This window comes from Odocoileus virginianus, chromosome 16 (assembly GCF_023699985.2).
Source record: "Odocoileus virginianus isolate 20LAN1187 ecotype Illinois chromosome 16, Ovbor_1.2, whole genome shotgun sequence".
Taxonomy (NCBI): domain Eukaryota; kingdom Metazoa; phylum Chordata; class Mammalia; order Artiodactyla; family Cervidae; genus Odocoileus; species Odocoileus virginianus.
Window position 1 is genome coordinate 19,650,853 of NC_069689.1, and position 15,467 is coordinate 19,666,319.

The following is a 15,467-nucleotide window of genomic DNA, read 5'->3' on the forward strand; positions in this document are numbered from 1 at the left end:
CTATTTTTAGTTTTCTGAGGAACTCCACACTGTTTTCCATAATGGCTTCACCAACTTACATTCCCACCAGCAGTGTAGGAGGGTTCCTTTTTCTACATACCCTCTCCAGCGTTTATTTGTAGACTATTTTAATGATGGCCATTCTGATTGGTATGAGGTGGTACCTCATTGCAGTTTTAATTTTCATTTCTTTAATAATTGTGATGTTGAGCATCTCTTCATGTGCCTAATGGCCACTTGTATGTTCTCTTCAGAGAAATGTTTATTAAGGTCTCAGCCTGGACGATTCTGTTCCTTTTGTTGTCCTGGTTTGTTGGGCAGATGTATTCTGATATCTTGAGGCCAGTTTCTCCATCTGGTGCCCCTGTGAGATCTTCCTGCCTTAGTGCACCAGCTGGGGACATGCGACACAGCTATGGATATGACCTCCTGAATGAGTATGTCTGACATTGGGGCCGCTGTACCAAGGCCGGGAGCTCACTTCTGCTTCCTGGAAGCAGGTCAAGGGGATGAGGTTGACTGCTTTGAGAACTTCTCTAAGTGAGTAGGTTTTGTTTGAGATTGCTGTACTTTTAAAATCATTTTTATGTGCATTTATTTTGGGGCTTCCTAGGTGCTACTAGTGGTAAAGAACCTGTCTGCCAATGCAGAAGGCGTAAGTGACACGGGTTCAAATCCTGGGTCAGGAAGATCCCCTGGAGGAGGGCATGGCAACCCACTCCAGCGTCCTTGCCTTTAGAATCCTATGGACAGAGGATCCTGGCGGGGGCAGGGGGTGTGCTATGGACGATAGGGTGGCAAAGAGTCAGACACGACTGAAGTGACTTAACATGCATGCACATGTGTTTATTTATTTTATTATTTATTGGGTGCCAGGTCTTAATTGCAACATGCAGTCGCATCTTCAGTCTTTGCTGAGGCATAAAATTTTCTTTTTTAGCTGCAGCATGTGGGATCTAGTTTCCTGGCTAGGGATCGAACCAGGGCCCCCTCTGTTGGAAGTGCAGAGTCTTAGCCACTGGACCACCAGGGAAGTCCTGAGAATGCTGTAAGTGAAGGCCACCCTGGGGAGGTCGGCAGGAAAGGACGACAGCTCAGCGGCACCGGGCAGCAGGACTGTGCTGCTCAACACGGAGAATGATTTCTCCCTGGGCGGGTGCAGTGCTGGGCTGTGATCAGGGAGCTCTGTCCTCCAGTTACTGGGGTGCTGGTCACCTGGACAGTGGGTAGATGTCCTGGTGCAGGAGAGACGGGCCACAGCTGCTGTGCTGGAGTCCTCGAAGGGCCCAGGCAGCTGCCCAGGACCACAGCCCCGGGAGAGACACTGTGGGAGTCACATGGTTGGAGGGACTGTGCTCCCACTGGAGATTTGGGAGGACACACACACACACACAGCCAGAGTAGAACACAAAGAGTTAATAGATGAGTGAGGGCATGAATGATTGAATGAACCCAGTGTCCTCTTCTCTTAAGGGACGTTTCCTAAACATTACACAGAAAAGGAAAGGAGTAACCAGCACAATTTGCATCCGAGAATAATGGCACTTACTAACTTGTACTTTTCCACTGGTGCAGAAAAGGCCGCTTTGCCAAAGAATGTCCTTGGGAGTGGTTTGACGTATTTTTTCCTTTCTGTTATTTAAGTCAAAGGTATTTAATGTAAGCTATTCAGCTGTGAGCTGGAATGTGTGATGAGTCTTTTCACCTCGTGCGGAACCCAAGGCATGAACGTTCTCAGTTTCAGCCCCTCAGGTGTGCAAGCTGATGGGGGTTTTTGGTGGGGGCAGTTGTTTTTAAAGTCTACACACTTGTCAGCAAGTTGGCTGGAAAAACTTGTCTGGGGACTCAGAGGCCTTAATGTGTGTTGCCCATGTGTTCATTGATTCATTCATTAAACATTTACTATGGACCCAAGGTGGGGACTTTCCAGGTGGCTTAAGTGGTAAAGAACCCGCCTGCCAAGGGAGGAGACGCAAGCAGGAGACATGGGTTCCATCCTGTGGGAAGATCCCTCTGAGAAGGAAGATCCCCTGGAGGGAAGATCCCTTGGAGGAGGAAATGGCAACCCACTCCAGTATTCTTGCCTGGAAAACCAATTGACAAGAGGAGCCTGGTGGGCTACAGTCCGTGGGGTCACAAAGAATCAGACATGATTTAACACATGCATGGACCCAAGTTAAACCAGGTATATTTTGAGGATATAAAGATGGGACATACTTCCCCCAGGGACTCCCAGACTTATTGAGTTCTCAGAACATATTTAGATTGACCATCCATACAACGTCAATCAATTGACAAAGAATTCAACCCACTCAGGTCATCCAATCAGTCAATTCAAGTAGTTTTTTGAATGTCCATCAACAGATATGCAGTATAACTGAGTTAGTTCTTTATCTGAGTAAAAATGGTGGATTTAAAAAAAAAAAATAAACCTTAGAGATTTTGTTCCTGGATGATTTGGATAGTTTGCACGTGCCTACACATTGAGGCCTCCCACGCTCTTCTGAGCCCAGTCTGGGCCTCTCCCAGTTTGGTGGCTCTCTGTCAGGCTAGTGGGGACACGTTGTCTCCACGCAAGTTACACAAGCACAGAGCCCTGGGAACTTGCTGTCACCAGGGCTTCTGACTGCTCTGCTGTTCCTTCACCCTCCACTCCCCTCGAAGCAGGATAAAGAGCACACATTCCTAAGGCAGTGTTGTTCCCAGGGTACAATTGTCATCCATCACTTCCCGCCGGAAAAATGTAAATATGTGCTGGCCGATAGTGGTGTTACTTATTATCCTGGGCTTCGATACTGATTTGAGCAGGAGCGGCTGCCGGCCAAGCATTATTTGCTGGTTCCCCTGGGAGGCTCTGCTGGGTGGGCAGAGCTGGGGCTGGAGGCGATGCCCGGGGCAAAGGCAGGAACTCTTGCAGCTGAGAAGGCCCTGGGTCTTTGCCATCAAGGCTCTACATCGCTGGGGCGCAGCAGAGGTGGCTGCCACCCTGGAAGTAGGTTCTTGGAGGTTGTCCATGTTGAGAAGGCTGGAGCCTGGTTCAGATGTCCAGACTCTGGTCATTGAGGCTGGGGTGGGAACTGACCAGCATCCTTGGTGTTGACTGATGAGGCACATGGTGGTGGATTGTGGTTGGTGGTGTCCTTAGACCCAGGAGACCATCACTTACCTGGCTGAATGTTTGTTTTACTGGATCAGTTGTGCTCGTTTCCTGAGTGCACACCTGTGCTACTGATGGAGCTAACACTTTGGAATCCTCGGGGCTCCCAGCGCTGCCCCCCTGCCCCCAGTCTGCTGTCTACAATGTCAAGAGGCAGACAGTTTTCCAGGTGGGGCAGGAAAAGGCAGCAAAACTCAACCCTGTCTCCTCTGCTTCACCTGCCAGGGCCCGGCAGCCTGAGCCCTGTCATCTCTGCGCAGAGGGGGCTGGGGGGCAGGGAGGCCTGAACTTTTCTCTGGCCTTGATGCTATAGCATGTTCAGCACTATTTTCCCATCTGTGAAATGGGAATCACCAGCCCACTGCATGGGGCGACTGTGAGAGGAGAATGAGGAATTGGGCGCACTGCTCAGTCTCCGGGAAGTGCAGCTTTTAATGCTACTGGGTTGGCCAAAATGTTTGTTTGGGTTTTTCGGAAGCTGTTATGGCAAAACCCTAACAAACTTTTTCTCAACTTGATATTTCTGATGGTGTGATGGTCCATTCTGGAGGGGTAGGGTGTAGATGAGCAAACCCTGATGAGAGGGCAAAAGGCAGGAGCCCTACTAAGGATGCAGGCAGGTGAGGGTGGGAGTGAAGAGGAGAGGCAGGACCAGGCCAGATGAATTAAGGGCGCTGGGTGAATCCCTGTGGAGTTTTGTCAAAGTGAGGGTGTGGTGTCAGGAGCACCCACTACAGGACTCCCTAAGGTGCAGTGGGGGGAGAAAAGAAAGTAGAATTCATTTCAGTGGAAACAGTTTTGAGTACTGCGTACAGCACATGAGAAACGGGGCCGTAATATAGCTTGGTCTCTGCACTTTGACGGTTCCAATGAAGGAGAAGAGACTGACTTGGACACAAATACCTGCCTGGCAGCAGACAGGTGGGTGGGCATGTATACCAACAGCGTGGGGAAACCCAGTCTGAGGAGAGGGCAGCAGGAGGTGAGCCCCAGAGCTCTGGGGTGGAGGAGGGAAGGCTGGAGGGCTCCTAGAAGCTTCCTGAAGGAACAGTGGCCCTAACGTAAAAGACTTTCATGCATGGATGCAGTCAAGTGACTTGCAAGCTTCCGCTAGCAAGGGATGTTTCTCTTCCTTCCGTTATTGTTCTCAGAGGTGTTTATCATGGCTCTGTGCACCCAGAAGGTACCAACAGACCTGTTTATATGTGAATGGATAAGCCTAATACAAAATACATTTCTAAGTCAAGTAATGGTTGTTATCAAGGTGAACCTGCTTTCAGAGAATGTTGGACAGGATGGCAGAACAGTGTTTAAGGATGTTTCTTTTTGGCCATTTCCCTTGTAGATTTCCAGGGAGCAGATTGGCTCTGCCCCCTCAAGAAAAGCCAGGGTCTCCTAGTGGTACCTGTTAGGGAGGTGATGTAACCCGGGGACATAATCAACTGCCTCCCAGCCAGACAAGCAAGCAACTAGCACCTTTGGTGGCTCCAGGGCTCTAAACAGATATAGGTGACATTCTTTGGAATATGTCTGTGTTACAGATGTGGATGAGTGTGCAACGGATTCCCACCAGTGCAACCCTACCCAGATTTGCATCAACACCGAAGGAGGCTACACCTGTTCCTGCACGGATGGCTACTGGCTACTCGAAGGCCAGTGCTTAGGTAATACAGAAACTCTTGAAAGTGAATGATTGCCTCGGGGTATTGTGAATTGTGGTCACGGCTGGGTGGTCTAAGGGCAATGTGCTTTTCTTTGGGGTTGGGGGTGGCAGAAGACTGTTGAGCTTACATGGAGCACCACCCTTTAAGATCACTTGTCACCATCACCACATCATGGCATGTCATCACCAGAGATTTTTTTTTCCCCCATGTGCTTATTTTTGGGCTTCTCTGATTGCTCAGTTGGTAAAGATCTGCCTGCAATGCAGGAGACTCTGGTTTGATTCCTGGGTCAGGAAGATCTGCTGCAGAAGGGATAGGCTACCCACTCCAGTATTCTTGGATCCACCCAATCCAGTATTCCCTCATGGTTCAGCTGGTAAAGAATCTGCCTGCAATGCAGGAGACCTGGGTTTGATCCCTGGGTTGGGAAGATCCCCTAGAGAAGGGAACGGCTACCCACTCCAGTATTCTGGCCATGTTGTTGCAAAGAGTCGGACGTGACTGAGCCACTTTCAATTTCTCTTATTTTTATTATGACAGTGATGGTGGTTTACTCACTAAGTTGTGTCTCTTGCAACCTGATGGACTGTGGCCTTCTAGGTTCCTCTGTTCATGGGATTTCCCAGGCAAGAATATTGGAGTGGGTTGCCATTTCCTTCTCCAGGGGATCTTCCCAACCCACAGATGGAATCTGCATCTCCTGCATTGCAGGTAGATTCTTTATCACTGAACCACCAAAACATGTTTTTATCCAGTCCCAAATGTAGACAAGATTACGGCAGCCTGGCTCCCTGCTGTTGACAATTGGGATCGATCCATCATGGCTGCAGCCTCTTACCCTGCTTTTCAGGCCCTGAACCTTGCTGTCTTCCTCCCTTTCGCTGTCCTGTTTATATAGAGTCCAATAAAGACTCTGCCAGGATAGGAAGGTGCTTTTCAGGCCTTCGTCACTGCCTCTCCATCATCAGAATTTTTTAATGTAACTTTTAAATGTTCATATTTGGTTTTACCTAGACCTTCTTTCTGCCTTTGGAAATTTATAACAGAGGCAGGAAGTGATAGAGGTGAGGGTTATTCTGTCCCTAATTAGCTGCTGCTGCTGCTAAGTCGCTTCAGTCGTGTCCGACTCTGTGCGACCCCATAGACGGCAGCCCACCAGGCTCCCCCATCCCTGAGATTCTCCAAGAACACTGGAGTGGGTTGCCATTTCCTTCTCCAATTCATGAAAATGAAAAGTGAAAGTGAAGTCGCTCAGTCATGTCTGACTCTTAGTGACCCCATGGGTCCCTAATTAGAAATCCTACCAAAAGAAGGGAATGCTTGCTTTGTCACAGAAATGTCCCAGGTCACAGAAATGTCCCAGGTCTCAAATGTGAATCAGGGGATTCAGATCTAACATCATCTCCTTCCAATACCCCACCATAGCCCCCACCCCCCACCCACCCCTCTAGCTCTGGTCTTTTTTAAGAAGTCAGTCAGCACCTATTGAGAATTTTGTCCCTTGCAGTTGGCATCGGCTGTATGATCCCTCTGTTTATTTTTACTGGAGGGCTATTTTCCTTTCTTCCCCTCTAGTCTTTGGCTTAGCCAAGTGAATGCATTCATAGCAATCTCTAGTTGTCATTTCAGTTTCTCTTTCTAGGGTGTGATTTCTTTGCTGTTTTCTTGGAAAAGCCCTTCTAGTTTAAAGTCTCAAGACACTGTTCTGTTGCTTGAACGTCAGTCCTGGAGGTGCTAAGAAATAAATCCAAACAACATCATGGAAACAAACAGACAAAAAAATTCTTTTTTCCTGTTTTCTCTTGATTGAGACTGAGTTGAGGCCTCCTCTAGAGCCCTGCCCAAAGGGGCCTGACGAGCCAGCCTGGACCTCACTTGGTTCTCCTTTCCAGGCACCAAAGAGCTGGCTGCATATGGGCATATGTGAATATGATGATTGCCTTGCATTTTAACCAACCTCAGCTATTATGGAAAATTTGAGGCCACTGATTTGAACATAAGCAGATCAGTGTGAGTTATTTGTATGGGAACTCAATATGTAGCATTTCAGAGCTGGAAGGGATGTTACATATTATGTCACCCACCTTTTATAGAGTTGGAAACTGAGACTCACAGAGGAGGAACATGTTGGACAAAGAGTTAGTTGGGTCTAAAATCTGTGTTCTGTTTTTCAGTCCAGTTTTTTTCCCCCACAAGGAGGTGCTAGAGAAGACCAGGTGACCGGGACATGCAGGCCAGATTGCAGAGACCTTGGGACCAGGAAACCCCTCCCCATCTGAGTGGGGACAGTAACTGGGACATTCCTCTCCCAGGAGGGTTGCTCTTATCCACAGAGCATGAAACTTTAGGAAGGATGCTCCTGAAGGCCTAATGGTGCTGCACACACAGTCTGCTTACACTTGACATCCAAAGTGAGGACCATTCCCCAATATGGCTAAACTTGTGCCTTTTCCTGGTCAAACTCTTCTTTTGCTTTCAAGGTGCAAGTTCCATAGCCATCCACCACCCTTTCTGCATGACTTTGGAGGCATTGCCTTTGCAGAAAAAGAAGGACTAGGGGATTGCCTTTCCTCCAAGCTACCCCTAAGACCAAAGATGCTCTCTTTTCCCCCTGCTGCCTCTCTGGGCTTGGGGATACACCCAACTACACCCACATAAGAGTCAGGACCAGAAACTGCATAAGTCAGTGTGCTTTCCACATGGGAGCTGAGTGCCACTCAGTAGGCAGTGGGGTGAGCCGGGTTAAAAGTAGCTGCCAGTCAGAGATAAAACAGATTGACAAGGGCAGGGCACAGCTTCTGAGGGGGGCTGAACAATGAGTAATATGGAGGTGGGGTACCTTCTGGCGGTTGTTCAGTCATTCAGTCTTGTCCAATTCTTTGCAACAACATGGACTGCAGCTCACCAGGCTTTCTTGTCCTTCACTCTGTCCTAGAGTTTGCTCAAACTTATGTCAATTGAGTCAATGCCATCCAACCATCTCATCATCTGTCTCCCTCTTCTCTTCCTGCCCTCAATCTTTCCCAGCATCAGAGTCTTTTCTGATGAGTCAGCTCCTCTCATCAGCATCAAAGTATTGGAGCTTCAGCATCAGTCCTTCCAATGAAGACTATTGCTTTCTGGCAGTAGGTGGTAGAAGCCACGCACAGAGACAAGTTCTAAGCTGATCTTCAAAACCCTGGATGGACCCTGGTTCCAAAGGAACTGGGATACCAGAGGGGGAATGTTTAGGAGGAGTTGAGGATGAAATAGGGACCTGTTATAGCTATAAGTGAGGTGAGAGCTTAGTCCCCACCTGGAGGCTTCATTCAAAACATCCTATCTTGCAGGAGTGATTTCTCCAGCCCCTCAGCCTGGGGTGTTGGGAAGTGCTTTCCCATACTCAGACTCCCCATTGACTGGTACATGTCAGCCTGGCTCTGCTAAAAGGACCCATTCACCCACATAGCTGCTTGCTCAAGAAAGGCTGGTTGTAGTTTGAAAAAGGTGTGTTTATCCAGAGTTTTAAGGCTGCTGTGCTACAAGGAGGAGATTCAAGGTGAACTCCAGAATCCTCGTGCTCCTGGGTTCACACGTCTCCAGACTGCAGTGCTCCCCAGCTTGGCCTAGCCGGTACCCAGTCTTGTTCCCAACAGCCAGACATATTCATTATTTATTATTATTTTTAAAGAAATAATTGTTTATTTGGCTGTGTCAGGTCTTAGTTGCATCATGCAGGATCTTTTGTTGAAGCGGGCAGGCCCTCTAGTTGTGGCGAGTGGCGGCTTCTCTAGTTGTGGTATGTGTATTGATTTGCCCCATGTTTGGGATCTTAGTTCCCTGATCAGGGATTAAACTAGTATCCCCTGCATTACCAAGTAGATTCTTAACCACTGGATCACCAGGGAAGTCCCCATATTCATTATTATTTGAGCTGGCAAAGAGCCTATAGGCACCAGGCTATGGAATCCTGTTACACTTTAACTTGTCCCTTCCCAGGGCAGTGACATGTTTCTGTAGAATCTGAGAGAGACTATCAGGGTTGGATTCATCTTAGTGTTAAGTCTTAGATTTGGATGAAATCCTAGAGGTCACCTTGACCAACGTTCCTCTCTAAGCAAAACATTTTTTTCTGCAACTTTCAAGATAGGTTCAGGTGTTCACAAGACTGAGACGGGTCATGGAGGATGGTGGGGAGATTGAGCCCAGAAGCCAGAGGGTTGTCACCCTCCCTGTGGCTTAGTCGGTGCTGTCTTTGCATTAGTTCCCCTTCGCTTCACTTTGTTATCCTGTTCCAGAAGAGATGGGCAGAAATGATGCTGGGGGTGGCATTGGTGATGGAGAAGAAATATCTTACCTTGCTTGCAATTCTGTTTCCAGACATTGATGAATGTCGTTATGGCTACTGCCAGCAGCTGTGCGCGAATGTTCCCGGATCTTATTCCTGTACATGCAACCCTGGTTTTACCCTCAACGAGGATGGAAGGTCTTGCCAAGGTATGTGATGTGAATGATAACTTGAACACAGTGTGAAACCCTAGATTCTGTCTTCTTCAAAGTCTGACAGCTTATGTCGGTGAGAAACGCCGTTGTTAAAGTGTATTTCCACTCACTGCCTGCTCGTGCCATTGCTTACAGAAACCTGAGATCCTCACTGAGCTTATGTGAAACATGTCAGGATGTGCTCTGCGCATTTACTGAGATTAGAACCACATCATCCACCAGCTGGGAGCTTACGATTTCATGGATTTGCTTCTCTCTATGTATCCGCCGTCCACAAGTAGCCTTGCCAACATTTTTGATCAGTCAGAAGCTTTCTCACATGTCCTCTAGCCTGACTGAGTTCAATTCCCGAGGCCCAAAGAGGGATGAAGAGAGAGGGCTTCTGATTCCTGCTGAATTGTGAGATATTCACATACATTTTATGCAAGGGTTTCACAGGCAACTTAAAAAAAATAACTTTGTTTCTTTTACTTTTGGCTGTGCAGGGTCTTCATTGCTGCATGGGCTTTCTCTAGTTGCAGCAAGCAGGAGCTCCTCTCTAGTTGTGGTGTGTGGGCTTCTCATCATGGTGGCCTCTCTTGTCGCAGAGGGCGTGCTCTAGGGCTTGGGGGTTTCAGTAGTTGTGGCACACGGGCTGAGTTGCTTAGTGCCGTGAGGGATCTTCCTGGGTCAGGGATGGAACCCTTGTCTCCTGCATTGGCAGGCAGATTCTTTACCCTGGAGTCACCAGGGGAAGCCCCACAGGCAACTTCGATGCCTGTCATTATAGCTCTCCCTTGTCCATGCTAGGAGGGCATTATTTAGCCAGGAGTCCAGTGGTGCTGGTAACTTCCCTTACAACCTGCCATTCCCTGCAGTAACACAATGAAACAAGGGCATTTTCTGACTTTCACGTGATGGCATCACATACTTATAAGTAAGAAAAACAAGTTCCAGGCTTATGGCAGTTTCCAGCGGAAGGTATCTTCTGCTCAGGAAGTGAACAGGGGACTTAAGACCCAAGGAATTAGCACAAGTCCTGCCTGGCCCCCGGCTCCCCGCCCCCAGCCTGCAGCCTGGGGCCTCCAGTCCCTGGCAGCTGCCCCATCCAGGGTGGAGACAGCGCCAGAGACTCAGAATGAGGTCTTTGTTTGGAGCCCGCCACCAGCTTTTGCAGGATCCATTTCCTTGTCACAGCACTCGAGGTCTGGCTGGCAGGCTCCTGGCCAGCTAGTTGGAGGATATTATGTCTCCATTAGTTTAATCGTATCTAAATCATTGAGTAAACAGGAAGGCATCAGCGTTAAAGAGCTGGATCCTGGATTCTTTGTCAGTCTCTCTTCCAAAGCTGGTTCTGCTGATTGTTCCAAGAAGTCTCGACTATGTTCCTCTCACCAGGAGAGGTCATTTTCTTCTGAGAGCAGAGACTGGCCTGGGAGGTTGAGGGAGCTGATTGCACAGGGGAGCAGGCGCCTGGCTCTTTTGCCGCTGTGATAAGTGGCTTAGTGCAGATGCAGGCTTCTCCGTGCCAGGGCTGGAGGTTCGAGATGCCAGCCCCTCCTAAGGCACGGCCACTCACAGAGAAGCCGAAAGGCCATTGTGTTCCGTGGAAACCGTCCTCTGACAAGGAGCAGTAACATACCTGGCGATGCTAGGTCCAGCAGTGTGATGAAGCGGCAGACACAGCACCCAGGCCTGGACTCGGGCACTCAGCCACTGGGATATTGCATCAGCAGGGCCCGCAGCGACACAGGATGTGAGAAACTCCAGCGAGCTTTTGTATTCCTAACACCTCAAGCAAGGAAGACAGCTTTGCCCTCGTCAAAGCATTGTCACATTTGTTCATTTCACGGAGCCCCAACAATAGCCTTGTGAGGTAGGCAGGGCAGATGAGGAAATCAGGCTTCAAAGAGGTTAAGCAACTTGGCCAGAGTCTGGCAGCTAGGTGGTGGCAGAAAGGAGCGTAAAGCCCAAGAGTCCAGTCGTACTGTCCAGCAGGTTGGAGTGGGGAGTGAGTCTGCTCCCACAGGATTCAGAAGGGCCCTCGGGCATGTGTGGAGGGCAGGGCTGGCCGGAGAGGGCCGCCAGGGCCCTGGGGGCAGAAGTGCAAGTAGCTGAAAGCTGCAAGAGGGCGGGTCCTGAGCTTGCTCTCCTTGCACAGCCAGCCTCTGGCTGGAAGCCGAGGACTTGAGCCCTCCTTCTCCTCGGTGCCATCCTGCCTGGATAGCCTGGCATCACGACATTTTCCTGGCCTCCTGGGTGGACAGCCTCTAGACTCCCTTTGCACCGGAGGAGACTGGCATCTCCCTGGACTCACCCTGTATGGCAATCTATTTTTTTCTGCCCCTCTGAAAGTTTCCAAGATGCCAGGAAGTGGGAGTTATGTGGATATGGGCTTGCCCTCTTCTATAAGAAAAGCTTCTCAAGCCACTTCCCTTTTTATTCTGAAAGCATTCAAATCTCTATTAAGAGTCTGAGAGGTTTGCCTGGACTTTGAGAGGAATAGAAATTTTCTCAGCTGGCACTTTGGTCATTGTCATATGGAGAAGCGGGGAGAGGAGCTTAAAATGGGTCAGCCAGTGCCATTGTACCAATGGCTCCCTCCTTGCCTCCCCTTCTCTGAGCTGTGCAGAATGAATCCTGTGTATTGTGGAAAGACCCCTGACTCACATCCCATTTTCAACTGTGCCCTTGCTAGCTTGGGGACTTGGGCACATCTCTCAACTTCAAAACCGAGATAAACATCTTTGTTGATGTATAATTGACATAAGATGAACTGCACTGTTAAAGGCACGTGATTTCATGCACTTTGACATACATATATCCCCCGAAACCATTGCCAACTCAAGATAGGCACTTCAGTCGTGTCTGACTTTTTGCAACTCTATGGACTGTAGCCTGTCAGGCTCCTCTGTCTCCAGGATTCTCTAGGGAAAAATACTGGAGTGGGTTGCCATGCCCTCCTCCAGGGGATCTTCCAGACCCTGGGACTGAACCCTCATCTCTCATGTCTCCTGCATTGGCAGGTGAAGTCTTTACCATTAGTGCCACCCAGGAAACCCAATAACTATCCTATCACTCCTTAAAGTTTCCTTGTGCCCTTTTGTGGTTCTCTCCTTAACTACTGAACTTGTAACATGGGTTGATGGTTCTGTGCCCAGGCAATAAGGATTCGGTGAGCATGAGACCCTTCTGTAATAATCAGTGACATTATTTATGTCCATCTATCTTAGTTGGCTCAGGCTGCCATGACAAAATATTATACCATAAACTGTGGTGGCTTAGACAACAGAAATTTACTTTCTCACAGTTGTGGAGGCTGAAAGTCCAATGTGAAGTTACCAGCATGATTGGGTGCTTGGGTGCTTCTTGGCTTATAGGTGGCCACCTTCTCCCGGTGTCCTCACACAACGGAAAGAGCAGGAGCAAGAGCTCCAGTGCTTCTTTTCATAAAGGCCCCACCTTTATGAGTTCATTTAACCTTAATTACCTCCCAGAGGCCCCATCTCCAAATATCATCACATGTGAGGAAGAGGGATTCAACATGTGAATTTTGGAAGGGACGCAGTTCAGTCCACAGCCATAGTGAATAGTTATTTTTTGTAAATTATCATGCTTACTTACCCATTTAACTGAAACTTCAAAGTCAGTGGGGGTGAGGTAAGAGCTAATTGGGGATGGGAAGAAGCAGATATAGCCTAGAAATTCCTGTTGGCGAGCCTTGGAGAGTGGACTTCCTTGGAGGTATAAACGGGTACATATCTACACATGTATATGATATGTATACACACCGTTTCCACCCTTCCTAACTTGCAACCCCAGAGGGGATGGATAAATGGAGCCCATGGTTCTATAGTGAACACGTTGGGGTCTGAGCTCTCCATCTGACAGGTCTTAGATGGAGATCCTTGGTATCTGTGGATCTGGTCTCCGGATGGTAGTGGATTTTGTTGCTGGTGCATTCTTCTGCTGAACTAATACAAACATTCTCTTGTGGGAATGGTCAGTGATATGCTTTGGTTTTCCGCAGATGTGAATGAGTGTGCAACTGAGAATCCCTGCGTGCAAACCTGCGTCAACACCTATGGCTCTTTCATCTGCCGCTGCGACCCAGGATATGAACTTGAGGATGATGGCGTTCATTGCAGTGGTAATGAGCTTGGCTTTGGAGACTCCGCTTGTCCTAGGGGCACTGGGGCAGGGGTTTCTTCACAGGTGTTTCCTCTTGTTTCCCAGGCAGATTTCCAGTTTGGGACATTTTCCAGTGCAGCAGGGTCACAACCACACAAAATAGAGATGAGTCACTTCCCAAAGGTGCCATACAACTGCATGTCCCTTGTTATTTGACCCTTAATGCAAAAATCAGTGGAGCTAACTTTTAGGATCTGACATGGGGTTGAAGAGCAAGAAGAATTGCCTAATTTTGCGTGCTGGTTTGAGTTATCTGTCTTCACCCAGCACTGAGTTAAGTCATGGGAATAGGGCAGATAGTACTAATAGAATAATAGCAGGAATAAAAGCGAGTCTCACAGGGTAGGCTTGGGAGGGGGAGTGTTGAATGAATGAGATTATATATGTAAACTATTAAAATCTCTATAATCAGTGCCTAACTTCAGATCTGGCACACCATGAACATGCAGTAACTAGTTTTCAAATCAACTAATGAATGATTGGATGTTGAATGAATAAAATCTTAATTTGTTGTGAGAACACAGATGGTTCAGTTGACCTTTTGTAAATTCCTTCCAAGCCCAGGAAGCTATGACTTTCTGCTCATGCTAGTCTGTGGATTCTATCATAATTATCTTAGAAACTTGTAAACTCTGGTAAACTCCTTGAGAATAGGAGTAGCTTCTTGCTCCTATCTGTTCCTGTAGCATTCTGCAGAGGGCTGTGTATAGTTCATTCTTTGCTTCATTTTTCCTTCTCTTCTTTCTTTTCCTGTTTTTTGTAAATGTTGACTTAAACTCCATTCTATTCAGTTTTAGCATCATCAGCAATTGTAAAGGAGCACAGTCCAAATTAATGATGCTTCACTGTAGTTTTCAAAACAAGTGGGCCATATCCTAGAGTATGAAAATCTTTTCGTCCTCCAGAATAGAAAGTTTCCTAATCCTGGATTTCATTGTAACAGGAACTGACCCAGGCCATGAATGGAACTTGTGTGTAGCTTTAGGTAGGACTAGAGTGTTTTGGGGACAGAATTCTCTGAAACAAACGAGCCCTTCTCCCCAGGGCCAGGAAAGACACAGCCACAAGTAAGTAGTTACGGAGAGCCTTAGGCCGATTAAATGTCAATCCCAGAAATAGCTGTAAAATACCCTTAGGCATAAAAAGCTACTCTCTTCCTAGATTTCAATCCCCGTCTCTCCCCACCTCCTGTGGCACTCCTTTGGGGGAATCTGGGCTAAGGAACTAAGAGGTGAAAAGTTTAGCATTATGGGATGGAGTCATTCAATTTTGGAGAATTGTCTGCACATCCACAGATGTGGCCACCTGCAGAGAGAGTGACCGTGGAGTCAGAGCCAATTTCAGATTCTAGCTCTCCCGTTCAGTACTTTCCTGGCCAAGTCACTTCCTGAGCCTCAGTTTCTCATTTATTAAAAAACAAACCAACCAACAAACACCTTCACAGGGGCAGTCATCAAGTTGAAATGAGCTGGGGGACTTAAGTGTCATTTGTGTTCATTTAACTTTCTCTAAGCCTAAGTGTAAGACACTTTTGGTTTTTCAAGAAGCCATCCTTGGTGTTTTGGCAAAGATTTTCAGTTGACTCACCTTAACCAAAATGGGCATCTTTTTTCCCATGTTCGTCATGATGCACACTCTCTGAAATCTTCAGGTAGCCCCTGTCCACTGTGGGCCTGGGTTTCCCTGATGGCTCAGCAGGTGAAGAATCCGCCTGCAATGCACGAGACCCAGGAGACGCAGGTTTGACCCCTGGGGCAGGAAGATCCTCTGGAGGAGGAAAATGGCAGCCCACGCAAATATTCTTACCTGAAAAATCCCATGGACAGGAGAAATCTCCCCTCTGTTGGGGAGCCTGGCGGGCTTCAGTCCATGGGGTCGCAGAGAGTCAGACAGGATTCGCGGGGATGTTTGCTGGGAGCTTGTCGTCCGTCCCTTCCCACTCACTCCCTTCTTGTGCTGCTGGTTTCCCGGCCGGGAGCTGTGACCTTCACGGT

General features: G+C 48.2%; 1 protein-coding gene and 1 long non-coding RNA gene across 4 annotated transcripts in view; one reads left to right on the plus strand and one right to left on the minus strand.

The window, feature by feature from the left end:
* The window catches only part of LOC139038709 (uncharacterized), a 448,893-nt gene that overhangs the window by 242,261 nt on the left and 191,165 nt on the right, over positions 1-15,467 (minus strand). The gene's annotated exons all lie outside the window — the stretch shown is intronic.
* Positions 1-15,467, plus strand: part of FBLN5 (fibulin 5) — an 86,049-nt gene that overhangs the window by 50,860 nt on the left and 19,722 nt on the right. For all 3 annotated transcript variants that reach the window (XM_020875932.2, XM_070477944.1, XM_020875931.2), the window contains 3 exons: positions 4,699-4,821; positions 9,181-9,297; positions 13,313-13,432. In XM_020875932.2, the coding sequence (XP_020731591.1) occupies positions 4,699-4,821; positions 9,181-9,297; positions 13,313-13,432 (360 nt within the window). The remainder of the gene's footprint in view (positions 1-4,698; positions 4,822-9,180; positions 9,298-13,312; positions 13,433-15,467) is intronic.